The sequence below is a fragment of the Cupressus sempervirens genome, chromosome 10, assembly GCF_028749045.1.
Source record: "Cupressus sempervirens isolate cs-2001-9-10 chromosome 10, ASM2874904v1, whole genome shotgun sequence".
Classification (NCBI taxonomy): Eukaryota; Viridiplantae; Streptophyta; class Pinopsida; order Cupressales; family Cupressaceae; genus Cupressus; species Cupressus sempervirens.
In genome coordinates this window covers 790,009,131-790,036,885 of record NC_143127.1, presented here as the reverse complement: position 1 = coordinate 790,036,885, position 27,755 = coordinate 790,009,131, and the positions used below count along the sequence as shown (strand labels likewise).

Here is a 27,755-nt window from a genome sequence, read left to right as displayed (position 1 = left end):
AATGATACCATGGTACTTACATGTACATAAATATATGTACATTTGTGTATATTCAAATATGACACACATGGATGTATATGTTAATTAAAACATAACGTATACACAAAAATACGTATATTTAGAATACTACGTAAATGTATGTATAAGCATACATACATCTACAAATATATGTAGATACAAAATGGTGTCATTATAAATAAACCATGAGGAGTAAAATTATTATTACTTCCATCTTTTTTCAATGATTTTATATTCTCTCCATCAGTCCTTTGATATTATTTCTTCCATCGACCTTTTGATATTATCAGCCTTTTATTTGTGGTTTTTTGGATATTCAAATCGAGAAAGTAACTTATGTTTTGCCACCTTTCAATTATCTTGCTTGTAACTCCTTCCCAAAGAATTATCACTTGTAACCTGAGCATGCATGAGGAACGAGAGCCATTTTTCTATACTCTGCAATAAGCTTCAATACCTGCGATAGTTTCATACTTGCGATTCAATTCTTTCACAACAGCCATACTTCCAGTTCTATATATTCACTACCTACAATTTATTCCCTTAGCAACTTCAACCCACTGCAAGCATTATTATACCCCATCCATAATCGACTATGTCATCCATAATCGGAGACTGGATTGCACAAGGGGTCGTGCCAGGCCAAATCGCAAACTTATAACAGTAGAATGAAGGCTCTAAGTTTCAAGCTCGTAGTAGGAATGTATGTTTAATAATATAATGAAGAGTAGGACAGACTGGGATCCATGATTTGAATGAATTGATTTTATATGTCAGAGGTATTTAGTATGGGTGCTTACATGCAATCAGTTTGAAATCCCTGCTGTATATTTTCATGTTTTCATTTCAGAACTTAAGTAATTGGGAAAGAAAATCAAATCTTTACATTCTTATACATGGGTATAAGCCATATGCCTCTAAGATAAGAAGAGGCACCATCACTTAGAGAGATGACAATATTGTTTATGAATTGCCTTGAAGCTTTTTGCATTATTTGTTATAAGCTTAGGTTGGGCAGATAAATCTTGTTTGAGGTAAATAGAATTAATCAAGAATCATGGACAGCCACATTAGGATTCATCAAGGATGACCAGCAAGGTTGAGATGAAGGGTGTAGGCTGATAGCAATTAATAATGGGAAATAACATGCAGGAAAAAACATGGGAAATCAGTACAAAACTAAATAATAAATGAATATAAGCAAATATACTAAACCGAGTCAACTCATGGTGGTCAAAGGGTATAAGTCTTATTGTCGGGTTGAGCGGTGGGTGATCAAGCACATAGTGTCCATGTAAATCCCTGGCCAAGGTAGGTTTAGTGGCTCATGATGCTGCTATAATCACTAGAGGTCAGGATAGCTTGCAGTCAGATGGATAGGTTGATGAAATGAGTTCACAGCCTAGCCGGTTGTGAAGTTGACACTCTTAACACAAGGATGCTCAGTAGTAGGACAGAGGTGTTCCCATGCCTGATCTCGTGTAGGGAGAGCCTTTCTCATTTGAGATTGGGTGGGTATAGTTAGGTTCCGTGATCGGAAGGTTAAGCCTCTACAATGCTTCTCCTTTCCACCTGATGCTTGGACTTGCTCAACACAAAAGGATCTGCATTCATGTCTCCTTCCCTTAACGGGTATATTGCTTTCGTGTATTACATTTTAAAAGTTCAGCCAAAGTTATGCTTAGTTAGTTGTTAATGCTATAATATTTTTCGTGTTCTCAAGCATTTCATTAAGTAATCTAATTAAACTTCTTTTCATTTTGTTGATATAAGCAATTAGCTAGAAATGAGTTATTCTATTATAACCAACAATCTCTTTCATATGATTATGTAAAATAGCTGTTATAATTGTCTTTCATGCATGCAAATATGGAAAGCAACATATTTTCAATAATAATATGATTATTATTTCTAGTTAGGAAAATAGTTTGTTACATAGTGGAGGCAACCATGATGGTAAAGCGCACCATGGAGCAGAAGTTGGTAGCCGATCAGGATTCGCAGCTTAGGACACAGTAGGTTTATGAGTTGCGGGCTCACTTGGAAGCAATCACATCGCCAACCGGACTACATCATCAAGGATGCACTATCAGAATCCTACATATTGATTTCTTTTGTCTTGTATAGTTGTTAGTCTTGCATCATTTCGTTTTGTTGTAAAGTCATCAAAGATGATTTCTCTTCTCCATTTTTTTGAGGCGCGGGGGGGGAGAGGGGATAATGTTGTCAGGAATAATTATGGTGTTATCAAATATATTGTTAAGTATGTCATTGGGTTAGTATATCTAAGGGCTAGGCAGTTATGGGTTGCAACACTTCATCTCTCACACCCTCAGGGTTTATATATGTACTTTCACAAAGGGAATGTGGGATCATGATTGTATGGAGTCATGGCATCTTGTTAAGTGTGAACACTTGATATAAACTTAATTGGCATTAATGAAAAAGTTGGCAGGTCTCTAATTTGATACATAGAGGTAAACATCCTCTTACTTGATACTTAATCTTCTGATAAGTAGGAGATAATTTCCACAGCAAGTCAAATTGTGATATTAATATCAGGATATAACTGTGTGATTTTGAGTCAAACTAATTGACCCATGTTTCAAGAGTAGTGATTCATGATGAATCCATTTCTCATGAGAATAAATGAAACACTTAGCACTCATTGGATCTAGGTGATGCTCACAGGGGTGAAGCACTGGGACTTCCCGGGACTTAATCTTCTTCTTATCCTCTGCTGCAATGCTGATGTTTTGTTCTCCTGTGGACGCTAATAAGTAGTAGTTGTGTTTATGCTGTTTGATGGCTGATTGATCTGGTAATCTCTACTCTCTTTTGAATAATATACATTATTGGAATGTAAATTGTCTTGTTTTCTGTCCTGACTGTGAAATCTAATGTTGCAATTGAAGATATATCTGTGTTTCCTGTTGATGATCTTCTAAATCTCTCTTTCTCTGATATCTTTATTCTCTTCCAGGTGTTGCAGTCTCCCCTTGAATGACCAACTCCTACTTCCCTTATGTATCTAGTTAGACGAAGGGATTGCACCACTCTTCGAAATCATGATTCTTTACAACACTTACTAATTGCATCCATTCAGAATAAGTTTATTATAACAATATCATTCTCATTAATTAGTGATTCCTTGGCTATTGAACTGATGTAAGTCCAAAAGTGTTGTCCCTGTATTAGAATTTGACCTTAGTTGCCAACTTACTTAAGTGCAGTAGCATCAATATAGAAACTTCATGTCACTGCTTATGATATCCCTTCATTTGTTGTTTCCAGCCACCATTTGCAACCAGAGGTTAATATAACGTCCTGTAAGTTGCATTTTGTATATTCACTGAATTCTATTGGCCGTACCTTTCAAATGAAGTGCCATGTAATCTTTCAATATCTGTTTCACTTTTTTATGACCAGCTCATGTTGAGCCAACTATAGTTTGTGGAGATGTACTTTGATTTATAATGTCACTGATCATAATGTCAGTCTGCTGCATATTAACGTTTGACTCTTTTGTTCACTCTAATTACCACTCACTGCCCTGTCAATCATCTCCAGAATTTGGCTGAAATATCATGATATATACTCATCAAAGTAATCCCAATTTTCTTCAATTCTGATGACGTATTAACCAGTTCTTTGTATACTGGTCAAGCAGATAGCTCTATATATTGTCACAGGTTAAATGTAATTGCTAATACTCTTTGTACATCACTAAGTAACCGGCCTTTATGACAATAACCTTAAACATAATTATCATCCTTTGGTTTTCTATTGAACATTCATTTTGTCTATTCATTTGATGTGACATAAATGACAAAATCTCAGTGGGCCTAGTGGGAACTCAAAATAAAGCTTAGTTGGAGCTGCCAAGTAACTTCACAATCCTAATATTTTTCTTTGATGATGTGTCATGACTCTTAAAAATTCTTATTTAAACTTAATCATATATCTTGAAGCCCTAGAATTCGGGACATGAACATCACATTTGTCCACACAAAAACATATAAAATCACATATATCCTTGAGGAACCTAATTTAATTTTTAAGAGGTAAAGTATATACATCTTAGTGATTTAATTTTCTATACCTTTTGTTGAATGACAGACTTTAAATATTAATTGAAAAAGTTTTTATAGTTGTTATACTCCACCAAAATGGTTTTCAAAAGATGATCTTTTTCTATCCTGCACATCCTGCCAAGTGACAGTGTCAATGCACTCCCAACATCATTTACTGTACCTATCTGAAGGCCATCTCACATCTCTTTATGAGAGTTTTAAAAAAATTCTCTAGATATCACTCGAGCGGGACAAGAGGTGATTCAAATGATGATCCATCTTTTTTATATATGATCTCCAAAAAACACATATCTGTAGCTTGCAGCCAGTAATGAGCTGGTAACACCAAATGAGTAGAAGAGAGGTAGAAGACTATATATAACACAATTCAATATTTCTAAATTAAAATAAACTCCATGAAATTGCAAGTTTTGTCTATGTTTCTGAAAATCTTACTTGACAAGGCTCGTCAAGAACAAATCCATAATTATTTCTCCACTCGTAAACAACTCCCTAACCACACCAAACCAAATCTTGAGCCAAGTATTAATCAAACATGAAGCTAGTGTCTCCAGCTTAAAAACCACTATCATAGGTAATTTATGGAATTAATATCAAATACATTATTGGACCTATTAGTTACATCGCAACCTCAGATATTTGAGTTTGTATTAATCATATTTCAGAAAGGTTGTTCAATGTTGGACCCTGGGTCATGATCTTTTTATAAAGTTCATCTTGTTTTTTTAGTTTATTAATGTTATTTTTATAAATTTAAAATATAGTATTTGAATACTGTTAAATGAATTGATAATTAAGGGAAGCACATTGCCGCTTGGCAGCCCAAATTTGATTTAGAAGTAGGTCTAAAAAGTCAACAAAAGAAGAAAAAACATAAGTAGATATAAAGGAGAAATTAATTTTTTAAGAGAGCACATGTCTATAACAATCATAATTTGTCACAATTCAATGATTGCATGTCTTATGACACTTTAACACTCAAAAAATTGAAATTCCAAACTTTATCAAATACAAATTAATCAAATGAATATTAAATCCACAGCCAATAAAATAAAATTCTGAAAAAAATCCTCTCTATCTCAAAAACAAAGGCCTTTGGCAACGTATCCATAATTATTAATTCTATCCAACCAGCCAGAATTGTCAATGAAATCTCCTAAAATTAACTAAGAGTTAGTTCTTAAAAATAAACAATATCCCTCATAATACCTCTAAGGCTTTATCCTCCAAATTTGTCTCCCATTAAGGCCGAGAAATTAAAATTGTCATGTAAGCACATTTTGAAATCCCTGACTAACACCTCCAATTCAGAACTGTGTTTTGTCCACTTCCCAAAATTCAAAGGGTTTCTTGAAGGGAGTTGAGCTGGTCATTTCTCCGCAAAAGATGCATCTCTCTGGGAAACCACTACCATCCCAGATAAGCATCTCACAAGACTTTGTTAGACCATGTGACGAATACTAAGGGATATGTTGGACACTTGTGAACAATCTCCTCCTCAGTGTTGCTCTACTACCACTTGAAGGAAGTTGAGTTGGTCATTTCTCGCAAAAGATGCATCTGTCTACGAAATTACTACCATCCCTATTAAAGATCTCACTAGACACTATTAGCCCTATAAGGATTAGTTAGACAAAAATAACAATTACATGCAAATATAACCAATATCACAAAGGAATAAAGCACACATAAACAAACAAATGACACAAAGATTTAGCTTGGTTCACCCAATCCTTAGGCTATGTCCACCAAATAGCGAGTCCAACATTATTATGCTGCAAGAAGCAACTAAAATAATCATACATCATAAAAATCCCTAACCCTAAGCCATTTTATATGAGTTATGGCGGTTACAAAATTAGGGCTACAATATGTTGTCTAATAGAAAAATAACTCTAAACGCCTTTTACAATGTTAAGTCATATTTGGCCTCGCACGCACTGCCCCTCAACCTCACCCTATATCACAACCAGGAGCACCCCTTGAGTGCTGGCCCTTGACCCCTATACTGGGGGAGAAGCCCCCAAACCCTCATAGAAGAATCTGAGGGGAAAACTACACTAGAGGAAGTGGCAAAAACCAACCTGGGTCTGATTGAACTTCACATAACAACAAACCCATGTCACGATTCCTGAGGGGATATGATGGACACTTACCAACATTTCCATCCTCAGAGTTTGAAGTTTGAACATGCAAACAAGCTCTCCAAATAAAATAATTCTCAATCTTCCCAAATGAAAAATCTGCCTTCCGATCACATTTTATAATAATATATCGACAACAAATTTTATTTAACATTGTCATAAAGTGATTTATTAAAATTTACTTATTTTCCATCAAAAACCACACATTACCTTTAATTAATTATTAGTTGCCTCAAATTATTTAAATCAACATAATAAATAAATATTTCTTTGTTTATTTTTCCATTGCCATTAAAAATGGGGCATTAAAACAAATCCACTTTTGCACTTGTTGATCAATGTATACATGTGTATAGAATAAGAGTGGCTTATATTTGATGAGTTCATTATGTATTTTAAGTTGATTTCTGAAGGGCGCATAACGAAAGCTTTATTTTTTAAAAATCTCTAGACTTAATGGTTTCTCAATTGTTAACTCTTACTCAATGTTCCACTACTTGTCGAGGACAAAGGTACGAAGGGCCATTGGGACTGGTTTCTAGAACAGAGGGACAAAGGGCCCAAGTTCAAGGAGTTCAGCGAGGGGCAGTCCTATAAATACTATATGTTACACATTAGCACTTAAAATGCTAGTTATGGAAAGATATATAAGTAAAATACCAAAATCGTGAATACTAAATACAAATACATGAACATTCAATACAAATAGAATATAAGAACACTAAAAAGTAAAATCAATTTAAATTCAACAAATGAGAATGCTTAATCTATAAAATGTCAAATTTCTATTAAATCAAAAATATCATAATGACGATTACAATGAGTAGCATGATATTAAAACAAGTACAATGTTAAGGTCATGGATCTTCTGCAAATATTTACATTCCTATGTATGATTCTATTTGGGCAGATTGCTAGAAGAGCAGACTTATAGATTTCGGTGTGTCTTCTAATCTGCAATCTAGCCCTCCCTTATACCTAACTCAAGGGGCATGTTCATTGAATGGACATGTCCCTCTCTAGGTTGGCCTATTTAACAACATAATTATTTCCTCAAGATTGGTGCCCATTCCAAGAGTTACTAATGGTTAGTAACTAACTAACCACATTAGTAAATAAGAAGGCTTATAAAAGCCACAAGGAAGTTGCCAATCTATCTAGAGGGGACAATATGTTCTAGTGACCAATACTTAAGGGAACTCATGCATCTAGATCAGACTGATCTGAAAATCAGAACACTTATCTTGTCAAAGTTACAAGGAATTAACATACAAAATGTCTAAAGATATTAAATGGAGGCCTTTAATCATCCCCAAAGGCAAACTCCTCATCACTGGAACTTAGTAAAATGGGTATAATAACATCAACTTGATTGAATGTGATTTTCCCATCAAATTGTCCTTCTGTTTTTAAATTTGAAGCGGGGATTTGGGGTGGCAGTGCCTAGTGGGGTCAAAAGGCAATGCCCCTTGCAGGGTACCACTTGTGTGGCTTGTGCATTCTTCATCTTTTAAGCATTTTTCTCCCAAAATTGATATGTTGGAACTCCCTCAGAATAGCAACATTTTCAATGATTTTCCGTGCAAATTCACTTCAAACATTGTGCACTATGGAGGAACATGTAGACATCTTTGAATTGATCAAAAGGGACTCTGGGGATCTTCATGTTATTCTGAGGATGTCATTTTCTCCTTGCATTTTGGCGGCAGCTGTGTAGGACTTAGGCAATGGTGGGGGACACCGCATCCCCAACCTTGTGTCGTGAGAACATCCTCATCCCAGGAACACGGGGGTCTAAGGTTTCAGATGCGTCTCTGTGTAATAATGCTCATACCCAAATCAAAAATCATCCTACCAAGTCCAAGTCATCTAACTATTATAAAAACTGTATATACTCCTTTTGCACTAATTATTTGAGTATAATTTTCAAAACAAATATATAATTTTCAAATTATTTAGGAGTTTAAGGATGGCTTTCAAACAAAAAAAAGTAAACCAAAGAAATTTTATATCAGTTGTGTTTCTGTAGTTTATCAAATTAAGTAACGATTTTTTGCGTATCAGCTGTGCGTGGTTTCAAGTCGATTGATATCAAACCATATTTCATTAATTGCAGTTCACATTAAACCATCTCAAGAAAACATATTCCTTAGAGAAAACTGCAACCATAAGCTATGGAACATATATAAAACATTGAAAATGCAAGGCATTGAAAGAAAATGTCTTCTGTATAGAGCAATCCACAGACATGAGAAATGATTAACCATAAAAACTTACAATTTTAAGAAAAGTTTTTTCATTTTCAAATTTCAAGTTGAGCTGCCGAATAGCCTCCATCTGCTTTTCAAGCTCTGCCTGAAGCCTTTCCATCTAACCAATGAAAAACGTTTAGCACTAAAGCTTGATACAAATACTATTGAAAATTTAAACTGAAGGAAGGAAAAAAAATGAAATTGAATCTTTCCAAGAATCAAGTAAAATGTCCATTACATTGGTTTTGCAGTCATCCCGTTCATGAGCCACCTCTTTATACAAAGATCTCTCATCATCCAAAGATCTGCGCACAAAAATGATAAAGAAGAATTATCCTACAACCTAATACGTGGAAAATCAAAACAAACTTATTATAGTTACATCTGACATGTTTAGTTATAAGCCTTACATGACAGTTTTTGAATGGCCTTAATTGATTCATATCAAAAGAAAAGCCACCAAAATGATGATGGCTCCTGTAGCAAGCCAGAAGGATTAACTTAAGGCTCAGAAAGCAGTTATATCAATAGACACCAAGCATTTTTTTAATTTCAAAGAGGCAATAAAATTGCTATAATCCTTAAGACTAATAAGATCAAAGGAGCTATATAAATGTAAGAAAAAATTATTCTAGTTTGCAAAAATCATCCCAAAAGCTGTATAGAGCATAACAAAAGAAGAGTCGCCATATCCGTAGAGGTTGTGAAGAATAAGTTTGTAAGAGTTTCTTCTAACTGTACATTTTTCTATTTGATTTCTTAGCCTCTTGCACTTGCTGCCCCAGAATTCCATCTCAAGCCACCCTCAGATATTAAGAAATTTGATTGGCACCTATGGCTTGTAATAACCCTAGCCTGGCTCTAAGCTGATTATGTAGCAATTTGACATTTCGTCAACTACTTGGTAAGCAAGATCTAAAACAACAATGAAAACCCCAGCTGGCACTGGCTGAAAGTGTTAAATGATTTGAACCAATTTTGGAAAGATTTTGTTTTAATGCTTAAACTTCTGATTTTTGAAATGTATCAATATCTTCTTTGAGTTTTTAGGAAAAATATATACATGAATGCAAACAGATCTATAACATCAAATCAACATTTCACCCAAAATGTGAACAACTGATAACATCTTACATATTCAAATCACAGCGGCAAACAGATTCAAAATCTATAATTGAAACAACAATGAACCAGTGAACATTATGCACCACATAGTATTCAGAGTCTCCTTCATTTCACAGCCTGGATTGGATTCACAGAGAGCTGGGCACTCAAAATGCACTTGTCGACGGTCAACCAAGGGCAGAAATATTCAGCATCTAACAACAGAGTAATATATGCCTCTAACAGAAGATTCTGAGTCTCACTGGGAAGTCAACCAATCGTCCCACACACGCAGGCAGATCAAACGCCAATGATAAGAAATAACAGTCGCTGCAGCAGGTCAAACCAATACCCAAATTTCTGAAAGCAATTGTGCCCAGCAAGAGTGACGTCTCAACACCCAATAAACAACAGCTGCCTCCAATGAAAATGATGCCAAAATCAGTCAATGATTCCGGCCCAGTTCAGGTTGAAGTCGCCTTTGATTGCAGAACCTGGGCACTTATTTCGCAAATTAAAATGATGCATATCAGTAGTGCATTTGACCTCCAGTTGGTAAAGCAATGCCCTAGCCACCAATCACTGTATATGTCTCTTAATTGGCATAATTTCAAACCTTCTTTCACCACCAAATCGGTCTTTCAAGCAACAGTATGAACAGATATGAAAAACACTTAAACTAATTCTCAGAATTGCAGATCAAACTCTTCAATCTTGTTATAGGTAATGTAATCAGTTACCCATGTGTGGTCCACCTTTGTATATTCACGATTATGGTGTTTTAAAGCTTGTTTCTAAGGAAAAGGCCTCCAATTGAACTCTTCATTTTAAACACTTGCCAGTTCAGCGCTCTTTAGTTTCATGTTTATTGTCAAACAAAACCTTGAACATGAACATTGAACACTTTGTTCAATGTTCAATGTTCAAGAGTTCATGAGTCTTCCTCTGTCAGGTTAGTTCAACTTGGAGGGTCGTTTGTTCTCACAGACATTTGTGTTTGTTGTTAAAGTTGAACAATGAACTTTCTTGTTCAGAGTTCATGGGATCACCCGCGTTTCTAAATTTTGTTGTCTTGAGAGTGTAGTTTCAAACATATCTTGACTTCTGAACTTGAACATTGAATTGTTCTTGTAGTTCAATGGTTTATGTCCGCTTGGTCAGAAAGGCTTATACCATCGGTGCCAATTGTCCAAGTGAGCGGTGGAACAAAAAGTAACTCTTCTTTATCGAGATGTACGGAAAAGATATGTATTAATTGGGAATTAATGGTAATGATGGCAAGGCATGTTGCGGTATGTGCAGAGTCCAAATGAGCTTTTAATGATGGAAAGTACTAGTCCTGTCAGTGGTCTCGTTAGTCGTTCGCATGCTTTTGATCCAGGTCTTATGATTTAAAAGTACCTTACTTTTATTCCTTTTGCCATTCTTGTTTTAAGTAAAGATTTGTCTAGTCTTGTCTGGAGATACACGAAGGCAGCTTAAGCATTCCTTTCAACAAAGCTTGCATGCACCCGGCATGATGAGTCTCTTGCCCTTCATTATCAAGTGTTATTCCTTTTCCTGCATTATTTTAAGGGTTGTGAATTCTTTCCGTCTTGTTATGTTCTGGTTAACTTTCTTACCATGGCTACATTTCGTCCTAAGTTACCCGATAAGGTTAAAGAGTCTATCATAAGTAGGGTCTTGCCTGATATTGAAGACACATTCCTTGCAAAAGAAGACATGGGTAAATTGTTGGCTAGATTTGCAAACCCAAAGCTCAATTCTATATCCCAGAACGTCTCAGATAGTGGGTTGATGCAAGTGTTTACTTTACCTGAAGCTTTCCCCTGCCCTGAATTGGTCTTAACATACAGAGATGGGTATAACGCAGTTGAAAAGTGTATCTGTGGCTTTATTGGTCAAGTTCTGGTATATGTTAACCAAATTGTTGTAATGGGTGCGTTGAGGATTCCTCCACATGAGGTCTATGAGGATTGGACTATCAGCTCTTCCTACAATCAATTCTCTACGGATATCACTGAATTTAATAATACAAATGTTGGCCTTTCAAATACAAGAGAGGAGATTCCCACCTTCTGCATCCATTAACCAGAGAACATATGATTCCTGAGATTAAAGATCTCATTACACTGTTGAATAGAGTGAAAGGGACCTCACATGCCTTTCATTGGGAGAATTTGATATATTTTTCATTCAAACAATCTTGGGAGAAGATAGATTTATCAATTGGTCGAATATCATAGCAACTAGGCTTCAAAAGGAACTTTCTCAAGTTTCTGGAATTTTTGGATTCTCTCTGTCTTCCTATTTGTTTTATATCTTGCCTTGTGGCAGAGAATGGAAGGGTTTACCACACTTAGACTGGAATCAAAGCGTGCCCATTTATGAATAGTATCCTCTCTTGCAGAAGAGTAAGAAACCAGAACGCTTCAAAATAGTACAAGACACCTTCCTGGCCAAACTAGTGTTCAAGACACCTTTAGGGAAAAGAGAATACAAGCATAACAAATAAGATAAGATAATGAAATTAATGTCCAACAAAAGACCAACAAAGGGTCTATGGGACTGAATAATTACAACAATGAGGCTGCCAGCAGTAGGAGCACACAAAGGTGTCCGAGAAAAAATACAAGATAAAGCATCAAAGAACCAAAGATGAGGCCAAGAAAGAGACTAGGAGTCCTTTCTAGGCGAAAAGAAGTCAGTCACTGAATGATATGCATGTCGATGAGTAAAGGCCCTACCCTGTATGTGGCCACTAGTGGAGGAGTGTCGTTGATGGAAATAGTTGGTCCGAGACCTGACGCATTTGGAATGCCTGGTAGATCTAGTAGAGCTAGAGGAAGTCGCCCAATTGATTGACATATATGGCAGCTTCTTTATTCAATTTCCAAAGTTCGCCTACCTAAGAGTCGGAGGATATGAAGGAAAACCCCTAAGACTGCCTCAACACAGCCTAGATCGCTTTGTGTTCATTGAAATATATAGACAATTGACTATGGCAAAAAAGAGTTATAAAACTTGGAAAGGCTCTAGCTACACATTCCCTGCTGAACTTGGGCATTACAAATGCAAGACAATCCATGATGCCCTAAAGCTTAAGGATGAAGTTAAATCCATGAACCTATTGACCTATTCTACTAGACCTAACTTTGACAGCTAAGAATTTTCTGTAGGATATTTCGAACAAGGTTCATCTACTCCCCATGTACCCCATCTAGAAGATTTATGGGCTAACTATCAAGATGATTTTGAGGTTAGGAAGAGGTTATGGTCTAGATTGTCACTAGCTTAGATCAAAGATTTTGATCTCTCGCTAGATACCTCTGGAGTAGTCAAAGAAGAGAATGAGGAAACTGTCGACCTGGCTTATATTGAACAAGTGGAAGCTTATCCGTTGCCGAAAATTGACTGAGCCATACCAGAAGAAGAAGACTTGCAGGCAAGAACCTTGCCTGTCTTAACCAAAACAGAACAATGGCTTATAAACAAAAGATAGTCAAAATAAATGGCTCATAGTGTTCAAAGAATTCATGCTAGTCCCAGTTCACCTATAATTGTTCTTAATACTAATGAAGTTGTTCCTTCTCCTGTTGCAAGAAAGCTAAGGTCAAGAGTTGAACCTGAACTCTCTGTTTAAGGTTCAGTTCAACTCTCTCCTTCCGTCAAGTGGACTCGCTCTCGTAGCAGAAAGAAACACGAACAGTTAAGCAGTTTGAAAGAAACTTGTGATAAGTTAGTGACAATTGATCTCGATTTAAGAGAGGAAACTTCTGTTGGAATCCTAAGTGGTGAGACGGAGCAGGGGAATCAACAAGTGATAGAGGGAGCCAATACTTTAAGTCCAATGGCGCTTAGTTCATCACCCATTCTAAAAACCCCTCCTCCTAAAGAGAATCCTTTTGTTCCTTATTGGTTCGAGTTATCTGTGAGTAAGAAAAGGAGCATAGTGCCAGCAACTCTTCCAGTAGGAGATATGGTAAGAAAATGTCTTGGGAAGACTCCCAAAGCTATGAAAACAAAAATTGAGACTACACTGAATGTTGTTGACAATACAAGACAGTGGATAGCTGAAGTGATGAAACCAATGGCTAATAAAAGTGTAGACGAGGTGCTTCCCCAAGATTATACTATTAGTTTTTATAGATCTCTAATAGACAAATCTATTACAGTAGATATGAATAATGATAGATACTCTTACTTTAATAATGATAGATCTTCCAATGAAGACTGCTGAAAACCGTACTATAGATGGAATATATTAATAGTCTTCCAGCAAAGAGTGCAAAGGAGAAGGTTGAGAATGATCCTGTGATTATAGTGCAGATCATTGGGACTTATAATGCCTTGTATTAATTGTTATCCTCAGCGATCTGGCTATACATATATATGTTAGTGAAGAGTTATGACCCTTGTAGAGTCATGACTATACGTGGCCTTTGGTCATGAAGAGTCATGCCTCTACGGAGGCATAACTAACTCCATGTTTGTTTAGAGTAAACCAACAATGCTTTATTATAAGAAATCAGCAATAACACAATACATCGATAAAGTATAACTTGTGATGTTCACCAATATAATGTTGTTTGCCAATAATACAGTCTGCCGATAATATCATCAATCGCATGTTTAAGGCAATCATTTAACCAACACATACATACATACATATACACATGTGTGTGTATGAGAAACACCAATGAATATTATCAGATAAATCTAATACAGATTTACATATTACTAATGAACATTATTACTTCTACAAACACTATACATCAACACTCCCTCATAGCAAGGGAGAAGTAATACACCTTCAAAATAAAATATATGAACACTTTATTTGAGCTTAACACTCTAAAACAATGAGTAGCCAAATAATTAAAATCACCATGCTATGAACACTATCATAACATATGTTATGATCTCTAATTGTCCGAAACAATATCTAGAGTAATCATAATGGATATGTTATCTGTGATCTCCAATTGTCCAAAACAATATCTAGAGATGTCCATGATAACATAATGGATTCGTTACATATGATCTCTAATTTTCCGAAACAATATCTAGAGATGTCCATGATAACAGGCCTATCATTTGCAAGATCGTCACCTTACAAACGATTACCTTCTGAATATATGTCCATGAAAGATCGTCACCTTTCATTACATATCTGATGCGACTAAACAACAATAAAAGCATAAACTCTCATTAACTGAAAACTTAAATTCAATATTCAATATCACAAATTTATCATACCAAGTTTTTTCTCTAAAGTGTTTCAACTTCACTTTAGCAAGAGGCTTAGTAAAGATATCTGTTGTTTGCTCATTAGTACTGATGTACTCCAGTTGAATGATTCCTCGATTCACCATATCTCGAATGTAGTGGTAAGGAATTTCAATATGTATGGAATGATTGTGAAAAACCGAATTACTTGAAAGCTTGATGCAACTTTGATTATCACAATGAATCATAGTGGGCTTCAAAGGTCTTTTGAACAAATTTGCTAACAACTTCCGTAGCCATACTGCTTCTCTAGCACCCAAGGAAGATGCAATGTATTTTTCTTCGATAGAACTTAATGCAATTGAAGACTATTTTCTGCTGAACCAAGAAACTATTCCAGATCATAGACTGAAGCAACATCTAGAAGTACTCTTGCATTCAGTGGGACTACCTGCCCAATCGGAATCAAAATATCCATGAAGTTCGATGTTGACTTTATCATTTTTGATTCCCATGCCAATAGTACCCTTTAGATATCTCAAAAAGATTATCTTCTTTGGTGCACACATAAATTGGCTCAAGGTGTTAGTAGCATAGCATATGTCAGGACAAGTATTCATCAAATACATTAAAGACCCAATGATCTCCCTGTAGTAAGTAGAATCTGTAAGTTTTGATTTGATCATATCATCCTTCAACTTGTGTAGCTTGACTTCCATAGGAGTAGAAGTTGGTTTACTGTCATGTCCCCATTTTGGAGGCAATTTGATTTAATTAATTTAATTAATTAAGTTGTCCAAAATAATGAATATTTTATGAGGATGACTAATTAATTATTTTAATTAAATAAATAAGTGATATTAAGTTAATTATTTATAAAGTTATCAAATAAATAAATATTAAAAGGTAACTTTATATTTAATTAATTTAATAAAGTGACTTATTATAAAATATTTTTTATCAAGTCACTAATAGATAAAATAAAATAATGTTCTAGAAGTTTCTGGAGAAAGTGGAGAAAAAGAATAAATAGGCACCCCGGGCTTCATTCTAATCATCCAGATTTGTTGTTGTTGATGTTGATGTTTGTTGATGTGCATTGTGGAGCCTAGGGTTCCTGCAATAGTCACAACTGGCCATTGAGAACGAAAACTCTCAATTGGTACGCAATTTTGAGGGTGTGAAATATCACTTGAATTATTGCAGCTGGGAGGAAGATACTTCAGTCTTCTATTTGTGCTACATTGAGAAAAAATATTTGTGGCCATTGAGAACGAAAACTCTCAATTGGTACGCGATTTTGAGGGTGTGAAATATCACTTGAATTATTGCAGTTGGGAGGAAGATACTTCAGTCTTCTATTTGTGCTACATTGAGAAAAAATATTTGAGTACAAAAAGCAGGCCGAAAAAGCAGTTCGAAAAAGCAGGCTGAAAAAGCAATTCGAAAAAGCAGGCCAAAAAAGCAGTTCAAAAAAAGCAGTTTGAAAAAGCAGGCGAAAAAGCAGTTTGAAAAAGCAAGCCGAAAAAGCAGTTCGAAAAAAAAGGCCGAAAAAGCAATCCAAAAAAAACAGGTCGAAAAAGCAGAACCGAAAAAAGCAATTCGAAAAAGCAAATTCGAAAAAGCAAAGAAAATTATTACAACCATCTACAATCAGGGGCAACAGCTAGAGAGGCATGACTTGGGCACTTGAGGAGGTTATTTTTTGTTCAGTGGTATTGCAATACATCTATGTCAAGTCTGATGTGTATTTTTATAGTTGCCTTTCACTATAGAGTGTTATTGTAATTGTCATTTCGTATCAGACCTATCATTCTTTAATAGGTACATCATTCATTTTTACATTCCTCACAATGGTATCACCTATCCATGGCTTTAGTTGTATTTAATCATGCATGTGATTAGCGTACTGCTGTAGGGAAGTATTGAAGTTAGATATTTAGTGTTGCATTAGTTTTCATTGGCAGCTATAGGTGCATATTACTTTACCAGCAATCATCATATTTTGATATCTTTGTAAATGCCAAGAGTCTTGGCTAACTTAGTATGAATATTGAATTGGACACTCATTCTCAATCAAGGAGATACAATTGTTGGTCATTAATAGTTGTCTTTGAGCATTAATATATCATTTTTTATCAGCCAGTTAGCTTGCATACCAACTGTTTGTTAAAATACCAGTTGGCTATAGGTGATCATTTTCATGATTAGAACTCATATATGCATTCACTATTGCCAAAATTAGTTGCATATTTATGTTAGTACATTGTTTAGACAATTTGGAGTCTTTGTAAGCATTCTCTTTGAGGCAAATCCAAACAAGAACCACTGCAGCAATCTGAAAAGTTATATCAGTCAGAGGACCCTTGCTTGCAAAGTGTTTGACGAAATGTAAAACCACTGAACTATAAAGATTTTTTGTGTTTGAAGAAGTTATAACCTGTTGGGGTTATTACATTTACATTCCATCATTCCAAATTTTGTTAAAATTTCTACTGTATATTTTCCTTGATTCAAAAAAATATAGTTATCTTGTTGCCAGACTTCCAATCCAAGAAAGTAACGAAGAAGACCTAAATCTCTCATTTCAAACTCTAATGTGAGTTCTTGTTTTCATTTCTTTATGAGATGTTTTTCACCTGTTATTAACAAATCATCAACATATAACACAAGAATGATCATATCATTACCATCTATTCTGAAGTATAAGTTAGGATCAGTGTCATTTTTAGGATATCCTAACTTCATTAGATAGTTGTCTATCCTTTCATACCATGCTCTTGGAGCCTGTTTGAGACCATATAGAGCTTTCTTTAATTTACAAATGTGAGTTTTGTTGTCATGAGTGTTGAATCCTTCTGGTTGCTTGATATAAATTTCTTCTTCAATTTTGCCATTTAGGAATGTTGTTTTGACATCCATTTGATGAACCTTCCATCCCTTGGATGTTGTGATAGCCAAAATGGTTCTAACTGAAGTATATCTAGCAACTAGTGCAAATGTTTATTCATAATCAATACCTTCTTTCTGTGAGAAACCTCGTGCTACAAATCTGGCTTTGCACTTTTCAATGCTGCCATCAGATGCATGCTTAATTTTAAACAACCATTTTGAAGAAACAACAGATTTGTTTTTAGGTCTTGGTACAACATCCCATACATCATTTTTTAGTATGGAGTTATATTCTTCAATCATTGCTTCTTTCCAAGACTGATTTGAAAGTGCTTCTTTAACATTTGAAGGTTCAGTTTTTATAAGTTCAGTTAATAATGCAACATAACATGATTGATTTCTCGTTCTTTTACTTTCTTGAATGATTTCATTAGGTTCAACCTGATTTTCTTCTATCATTTTCCTAGCCCAAAGTGCCCTCTTTTTATTATTGACATTTTCAAAATCTTCATGATTAGATGTAGTGGTAGAGAATGGTTCAATATCATTCTCCCTCTCAATTTCTACTTGGTGATTTTCATCTACTTCAGAAATGGATTCAGTCATAGATTCATCACTGTTTCTAGAAATATTAAAGGCGATATCTTCTTCAAATTTCACATCTCTACTAATCTCAATTGTTCTTTGACCTAGAATGAAGACCCTGTAGCCTCTTGTTGTTTCACTATATCCAATAAGTATCCCCTTCTTTCCGGATGGTTCTAGCTTTGTTCTTTTCTCTTTAGGAATGTGGATATAAACAGGACATCCAATTATTCTTAGATGACTTAGATCTGGTTTAATGCCTGTAAATACTTCTTCAAGGGTGGTGTTCTCTAATACTGAGTGTGGGCATCTGTATTGAATATAGACTGCAGTGTTAGATGCTTCAACCCAGAAGGAAGTATGAAGATTTTGATGATGCATCATTGCTCTGGCTGATTTAACAATTGATCTATTTTTACGTTCTGCAGCTCCATTTTGTTGAGGATTATACGGTATAGAAAACTCCCTCTTAATCCCAACAGCAATGCAAAAGTTTTAAAAAAATTTGGAGATGTATTCACCTCCATTGTCTGACCTTAGTATTTTTATCTTCTGTCCTGACTGATTTTCAACTGGGGCTTTGAATTCTTTGAATTTTGATAATACATCAACTAATTTTTTTGTTTTAGAAAGTAGATCCAAGTTTTTCTAGAGTAATCATCAACAAAAATTACATAAAAGAAGCACCCATTAAGAGAAGATACAGACATAGGACCGCAAAGGTTAGTCTGAATCAGTTCAAGAATGAATTTTGATTTGTGAACACTTTTAGCAAATGATTGCTTAGTATTTCTGCCTAAAGCACATCCTTTGCAAATACTTAAACGATCAATTTTGAGACTAGGTAAACCTTTTACAATTTTTCCTATGGATGATAATGCATGATAGTGAAGGTGACCTAGCCTCCTATGCCAAATTTCAATGGAATTTGAAGTTTCATGACTAAGAGCTAGGTTTTGATTATTATAAAGTTTATATAGAGAATTACATCTCTGAATCCGATGGAAATGGCTTTCTTAATATTAAAGTTCTTTGGCCCGGATAGAACTTTGTCCTCTTGGAAAGTGATTATGAATCCTTGATCTGCAAGACCAGAAATAGAGGCTAGGTTTCTTTTTATTCCTGGTACATATAAAACATTTTTGAGTTGAAGAGTAAATCCTGAATTTAGGTAAATTGAACAAGAACCAATGCCTTTGATAGGATGAGTAGAGTTATCTCCAATGGTAACTTCATACGAGGATTGTTCTGAGAAAGTTTCAAATTTGTCTTTAAAACTGGGGGTGTGTCGAGATGCTCCACTGTCTATGATCCAAGTGTTGTGGTTTGAATTTAATTCACTTGAAAGGGCCAAGTAAAAAGCATAGTTTTCTCTTTTTTGTTTCTCTACTTCCTCTCCTTTGATTTCTACTAAGGCTGCTTGAATTCTCTTCTTTTCCAGGCAAAAGTTATGGGAGTGACCAATTTTATCACATTTGAAACATCTAACTTTGGACCAATCACGTTTCTTATATGATTTGTCATACTCCCTTCTATTATGTTTGAATTTTCTTTTCTTGTTTGAATTTACATTAAGTGTTTGAATGTCTCCCTCTTGATTTGTACTTAGTCCCGTTGAGACTAATCTTGATTCTTCTTGTGTACATTCATTCTTTAGTAAATCAAATTTAGGCAGTTCGGGTCAAGAGCTTAAACCTCGAATAAATGTTTCCCAACATAGAGGAAGACCTCTTAGTGCTATCATGCTGAGTTCTTTGCCATCAACTCGATTTTCCATTGTTGCAAGTTGATCTTTTAATTCAAAAATACTTAGAAAGTAAGATGTAATAGATTCTTCATTTTTCATCTTTATATATAGTAGATCTTGTTTTAAGGTTAATAATCTACTAGTATTGTTGATTTCAAATGTATCTCTTATAGCGGAGAACATCTCAAGTGCAGTCTTGAGACTGGATATGGATGGAAGAATATGATCTTTTACAGAATCTATTATAATTTTCATTGCTTTATTATTGTGTCTTTTTCATGTTACTTTCTCCAGATCATTTCCAGGCATGGATACCATTGTTTCAATAGACTCCTCTAATTCCATTTCTCTTAATATTATCATGACTAATTTTCCATGATGAAAAAATTGATGCACCCTCAAGCCTATCTTCTAGTCTTATATGATTCAACATTTTGATTTAATAATATAATTTAGCTTTTGTAAATCTGAGACTTTAGATTTTAATTCCAAGTAATAGGGTTTCTTATCAGAATGGCTCTCATACCATGTTACTTTTTATAGATCTCTGATAGACAAATCTATTACAGTAGACATGAATAATTATAGATACACTTACTTATATAATTGCAGAACAGATTTGTTCCTCAAATGGTGACTGTTCTGTGATTGCTGAGACAAAAGATCTTCCAATGAAGACTGCTGATAACCTGTACTGTAGATTGAATATATTAATAGTCTTCCAACAAAGAGTGCAGAGGAGAAGGTTGAGAATGATCCTATGATTATAGTGCAGATCGCTGGGACTTATAATGACTTGTATTGATTGTTATCCTCAATGATCTGCCTATACATATATATGTTAGTGAAGAGCCATGAGTCTCGTAGAGTCATGACTCTACTTGGCCTCTGGTCACAAAGAGTCATGCCTCTACGGAGGCATAACTGACTCCATGTTTGTTTAGAGTAAACCAACAATGCTTTAGTATCATCAATCGCATGTTTAAGGCAATCATTTAAACAACACACACACACACACAAAGATATATGTGTGTGTGAGTGTGTGAGTGAGAAACACCAATGAATATTATCAGATAAATCTGATACAAATTTGCATATGACCGATGAACATTATTACTTCTACAGACACTATACATCAACATATACAATGGACAAAACGGTCCTTGGTCCTGCTTCCAAAACAACAGATATGGAGATATCGACTACTAGAAACTCCAAGCTTTCTCATTGCATATGGAAAGATCAAAGGAATAAACGGGAGTTGAAACAATCATTGTGAAAGATAGCAGAATATATTCATGAAATCTAGAACCCAAATACAGAAGCACTGACCTACTGCCATTTCTGTCATTGATGTTACGTCTCCTGTTAATAAGATTTTTAATGAACAAGTTAAGAGAGATTGTTATATTTCCCAAGCCTATGGTGAGTGGTTGAACGCAGTTCATGCCTCACCAACCAGTTATTTCTCTCCTAGAATTAGAGATGAATGCTTGGGAAGCTGAAAAGATTAAGTGGGATGAATATGTCATCAATATTTCAAAGGTTCAAGAATATGGCATAGACAGGTTCTTGACTGAAAATTCAGAGGATAAATTCGATGTTGATTTTATGTTCATCGCCAAAGCTAACCTAGAATGGAGGAATATAGTGGTTGAAAAGGATCAAAAGAATGCTCTAAACTGCCAAAAGAAGTGGAGTGTCTGAAGGAAATCTTAGCAGCTGACATTAAGTGCTTTGATGTTAAAATTATGGGAAATGAGGATCGGAATGAGAAACTCCTGAAAGAGGTCAAAACGGCCTTTTTCTCCAAGATGAAACTGTTGAAAAAAACATGTAAGGTCACCGTCAAGCACTTAACCATTGCCACCAGACAAGATTATATGATGATCATTTGCACAGACCATTTGGATGTACAAGGATAAAAAGCTTGATCATATATACAGGATTATGAAGATGTGGAAGCTTCGCTTGGAGCAACTCGGTGTCCCGCAGCAACAGGAACTGATCAGTTTCCTCGCAGCGCACAAGGCTTGAAAAGACAATGGTGGCAGTTTCTCTAACTCCCTGGATCCGCGTGCCAATGACAACAATACAACTGGAGCTTAGGAAGCGATAGAGGGGCCACACATCCTGTTTTCTTGTTTTAGTTAGCTTTTCTTTAAGACTCGGTTCCGTTTAAATAGTTGGCAACTCCTTAGGGAGTTAGTATTTTGAAAAACTAATTCGGAAAGCCCTACGTGGCTATATATGTTTTGTTTTAATCGACCTGAAGGGTCGGCTCTCTGGACTTGGATACTTATGCTATATTAATTAAGAGGTCATTTCCTTTTTGTTGAAGACAACAAGTTCATGACAATAGAATTAATCGTATGGTTATTTCCTAGGCATCTCTCTGGTAATCATGTGGTTATCTTGCTTGATGGTAGTTTCGGATGAAATTCCCTCTTGCATTGATGTTGTTTCATTAACAACGTTGGAATTACGGTTTTCTTTTATTCAGTTTGCTGAGCCTGATCATAAAAGTGTGATCTTTATATATGTGTTGTGTGGCATGTATCAAGTATCAATGTTAAATCTGCAACATTCTTTTGTGGTTATGGGACAATGTTTTTACTTTCCTTAAGTTCTTTCAGGTTAAAAGAGCAAATTGTAATAACCCCAACTGATTATAACTTTGTCAAACATCAAGTTCTTCTCTAATTCAGTTGTTTGACATTTTGTCAAACACTTTGCAAGCAAGCTCTGATACCAATGTAATATCCCTTGCCCAAACTAATTGATTTTAGCTCAAGGAATATTGTCAAACACTTGTATGTTGCCTTTTTCTTTTCCAATTTTTTGGTGTTTCAAATTGTTTGATATAATTTGAATGATGCCAAGAAATTCAAAATGTTTGCAAATGATATTACAATACCTCTTACAATGAACTAACATGCAAGTGTAGTTCTTTTTAGTATTTTCAATGCATATACGTGGAAACTAGATATAAAATGCATACCTACAGCCAACAGACATTTTGACAAACAATTGGCATACAACTATTATGCTGATTATATATGCTATTAGATGGACATTTTGTGAAACAAATGGTATGTAACATATATCTCCCTTATTGAATTCATTTCCATGTACAATGTTGCTATGAATTTGCCAAGACAAATGAGCTTACAATAATGACTACAGCAATGCCAAATCTGATTCTAAGTTATCACTTACAAGAGCAAAATTATATGCCTAAGATTACAATGCTAACTACTAATAGTTACAAAAGCAACCTGATAATAGTGATGCCCAAGGATGGAGATGAAAGTTGCAATCAAAATCAAGCATAAATACTATAGCGTAGGTATTGTAGCACAGCACTATTCACGTGTACTATAGCAGCAAGGAAAAAACAATTACTAATAGCTGTCAAAGATGAATCTTGAGGTCTGCACTAATTAGTCCTTCAATATTCTTCAAACCCTTCGGTTATTCCTTAACTTTAAGCACAAATAGAACACCAGAATGAAGCTCTCCTGAATGCCAAATTCAGTGGATATTTCACGACTTCAAATGGTTGCAACGCTGAAGAATTGACGCTCTACAATGGCTAATTGAAATTAGAAACCCTTAATTTCTTCTCCCAAGTTTATATCAAATGCAATTGACAATAATCGGATGCCTAACAATGAAGCTCTCGACTCTATTTATTCTTTTTCTTCACCCTTCTAGAAAGAAATAAAATATTATTTAATTGCACTCTCTAGAAGCTTCCCCCTTTCCAATATAATAATTCATTGTGCTTCTAGAAAATGCACTCTCTAGAAGCCTCCCCCTTTCCAATACAATAATTAGTTGTGCTTCTAGAAAATTAAATTAATTAAATATAAAGCCACCTTTAGATTTATTTATTTATTGACTTTAATTTATTTTATTTCTCCTTATTCTTCCACTTAGCCTTCGGACAATGAAAAGCTAAGAACTCCATTGAGGGTCTAAAAGATGGGGAACATTACACAAAATGTTATAATTCATTTATAATAAGAGTATACTAATAAATCATTTTAGAAGGGAGTTGTGCCTTTAAAACATAGAGAGTCTGTGAATTTTCAAGACTCATTTGTGGTGAAAACTATTTTTCTTATTAATCTAAACGTAAAAAGCTAGGAGGGAAAAACTATTCACTAACATAATCAAAACTCCAAACAATAACTGCAAGCCATAGATAATTATTGTAAATGATATTTAACAAAAAAAATAGAATATAATGGAATCACTTTACCTCAACAGAGATTTGAAATCCTTCTCAGCCTCCTAGACCAAACCTTTATACTTCAACAAGGGATTTGAGAATCAGTAACTCAGAAAACCACAAAGCAACAAAAACAAATAATATTCAATTGGATGCTTTACTCATCAAATAGACTCATATTTATAATCTCCAAATGGACAAGTTTCCCAAACATAACTCCACAGTCCGCCGATTGGATGGCCCCGGCGGTGTTTTCTGTAGCTGACAGAATGACTATCGTCGGTGTTTTGTATTTTGTAGTCGACGGGTAAATAGTTTGTAGCGGACATAATGTTTGTGGCCGACGGACTCCTTCGGGAAGGTTCGGCGGATAGTATTTATATCCCGTCTGGGATCATTGTAAAGCATCATCTTCTATTACTGATCTTATGAAGCATAATGTATGTCTGGCATATGCGAATATAATTCTGCTATTCTGTTCCATTGTCTGTATGCGTTGATTTCTTTACCAGTACGGTAAACATTTGGCGTCGTTGCCTTATGAACCTAAAAGGTGGGAGGAATGAAGATCAATGCCAAATCAGCTTAACAAGGATCAGAATAAGGTCAAGGGAAAAGATGGAATCCGTACTGCGCAAGAGAATTTAATTATGGCAGAGCAAGCTGAACGCCGAAGGAGATTTCAAAAGATTGCTAACGGAAACTGAAGCACCGAAGAATTGTTGAAGGAGACTTGGCAGCAGGTGGAATTGGTGGAAGAAGCACGGGAGGAGTTTTTGAATTTGTGTTCGCCGAGGGAAGAGAATCCAAACGAAAGAGCATCGACTCGCACGACTCGGAGTGCCGACAAAGAAAGAGTGTGGAGTGAACTCTTCGTCCGGGATATACTTCCGCAGGGGACAACTTCAGAACACCCTTCTTCACCAAGGTTCGGAGTTGTTGAGTCTGACGGTGTGAGAGTGCAGACTGCCGGTGTGGGAGTGCAATCCGCTAGTGTGGGAGAGCAGTCCGCCGGTGTGGGAGACCAGTCCGCCTGTGTGGGAGTGCAGACTGCCGGTGTGGGAGACCAGTCCGCCGATGTGGAGGTACAAACTGTCGGTGTGGGACTGAAGACCGTCGGTGTGGGAGTGAAGAGTGCCAATGTTGCACGACCGAGCAACGCCTGTTTACAGAAACCAATTATGATGGCGAGACCAAAAGAGAAACTGCCGAAGTTCAATGGCGATGGTATGGCCGATCCCATTCGACATTGCAAAACATGTGAAACGATCTGGAAGGCAAATGGATAACTAATGAAGACGACTGGATGAGGCAGTTTCCGGCCACCCTACGAGGCGTAGCAATTGATTGGTTCACTGATATAGATCCACAAAAGCTAAACAGTTGGGATAACATTAAAAAAGAGTTTCTGGCAGAATTTAAACTATTGCGGGATGATAATGAAATTGTAGCAGAGATCTTCAATACTAAGCAAGGGAAGAACGAAACCGTCCGCGTTTACGCCAGGAAATTAAAAGACTTGATAAACAAAATGGAAAGTAAGCCAGCAGACGGACTTCAGAAAAGATGGTTTGTGGAAGGCCTACGCTTGAAGTTGCGGAGAAAAATGAAAATTATGCCACTGTCGTCATACACGGAAGCTTATAACAGAGCATTGGACCTCGAAAGTGAGCAGAAAACAAAGAAGAAAAAGAAAACTAGTTCATCTGATTCTGATGACGACGAGCCTATCGGAGAAGATAGCAACGATGATGAAGGCAGTGGCAAGAAGGTCCGCACTTTACAGAAGGACATGATCCGCATGATGGAGGAGTTTAAAAACATGCAGAAGGAGCCAAAAGGCAGTGAGCTGTGGTGCACGGAGTGTAAGACCGACGGTCATACTAAAGGATCGTGTCCAAAGAACCAATTTTGTGAAATTTCTCAGGTCATGGGCCATTCGACAAAAGAATGCCCCTTCAACATGAAGACAAGAGGATCTCCACAGGTGTTTTTTACACAAGAGGCTTCCCCGTCGGGTAGTAGCGGAAATACGAATAGTGCAAGTGCCACATCCGGAGGATACAGGAATAATAGCAAAGGGCAAAATAACAACAACAATACAAATAATAACAATAATAATGGGAGCCGAAGTCGAACTCAGTATGATGCAAACGGATGGCCAATCATTCAATGCCGAGCATGTAATTTGTGCGGTCATTTTGTGCGGGATTGTACAACGGCAAACACACCGAAATTATTATGCAAATGGTGCGGACCCAGCGATCACGAAGATTCCAAGTGTCCAAAGTTTAGAGTAAACTTGATCACTGTCGGCACAGACGTAGAGGAGGTTCTAGCAATTACACGGAGGCAAGCGGAGGAAAAAAAAAATTGGGGGAAATGCAGGCAAAAATTGCAAAGGCATCGTCGACGGGGACATCTCAGTTGAAGGACATCATCGGCACATTAGCAAGGAACTTCGTAGAACAAAACATTGTATGACAGATCTTACAAACGGAGATACCGATCAAGATAAGTGACCTCACAATACCCCAGTTATGGACGGCCATCCTGAATCATACACCATTTTCGAAAGCAACGGAGGACACAAGAAGGGACAGTAGGGAAGTGATGACAACAGACCCAATGCTGCTGGCACTCACATCCGGATGGCATCCGGCAATCGTCGAGATGGGGATTTTGGGAAACGTTCTGACAGACACAATTGTCGACGGAGGGTCCGACGTGAATGTGTTGCCGGAGGATACTTGGAAGAAGTTGGGAAAGCCGACGCTGTCGCCACCTACATTCCAGTTGCTCACGGCGGACCAGCACGGAATCAAACCATTGGGAACCTTAAAGGCGCAATCTGTAACCATTGGTACGCAACCATTTTTATTGGATTTTGTGGTCATTCCATTGAAAAGAAAAGGATATGATGCTATTCTCGGACGGACTTGGTTGGTGCAAGCAAAAGTAAAACATGATTGGAAACGAAATACCCTATCAATGGAGCACGGAGGCAAAAGATTCATAATTGACTTACACACACAAATGGTAGGTGAGGAGGCAGCATCGTCAAACTCAGAAGGTGAAGGTGACAGTGACGACGAAGGAACTGACGATGAAGGAAAGAGGAGAATGGAACCGAACGAAGGAGTATTGACACTACAAGGAGGATCAAATGATGATGACCTAGACTCGATGATGGCCTTTACCATTGGCAGATAGAAGACTACGAATTGTTTCCGAGTTGTAATATGTTAAGGGTCAACGAAGGTGAGAAAAAAGAGGAAAATGAGTGTCTAAAGGAATACAAAGCAACGGAAGAAGGAAAGGTGGTTACGCCTGAAGCTGAGGGGAAGAACATACAGTCCAAACCCAGAAAAAAGAAAGATTCCACCATTCGGTACACGGTGAACGGACCACACAGGAGGAAAAGAACGCATCGCACCATAAAATTACTTGAAG

General features: G+C 36.2%; 1 protein-coding gene across 4 annotated transcripts in view; it reads right to left on the bottom strand.

Moving 5' to 3' along the window:
* Positions 1 to 27,755, bottom strand: part of LOC149536277 (uncharacterized) — a 313,709-nt gene that overhangs the window by 92,089 nt on the left and 193,865 nt on the right. For all 4 annotated transcript variants that reach the window (XM_089805517.1, XM_089805516.1, XM_089805519.1 and 1 more), the window contains exons 13-14: positions 8,747 to 8,813; positions 8,534 to 8,626 (exon numbers count right to left, since the gene is read on the bottom strand). In XM_089805517.1, coding sequence (XP_089661643.1) covers positions 8,534 to 8,626; positions 8,747 to 8,813 — 160 coding nt within the window. The remainder of the gene's footprint in view (positions 1 to 8,533; positions 8,627 to 8,746; positions 8,814 to 27,755) is intronic.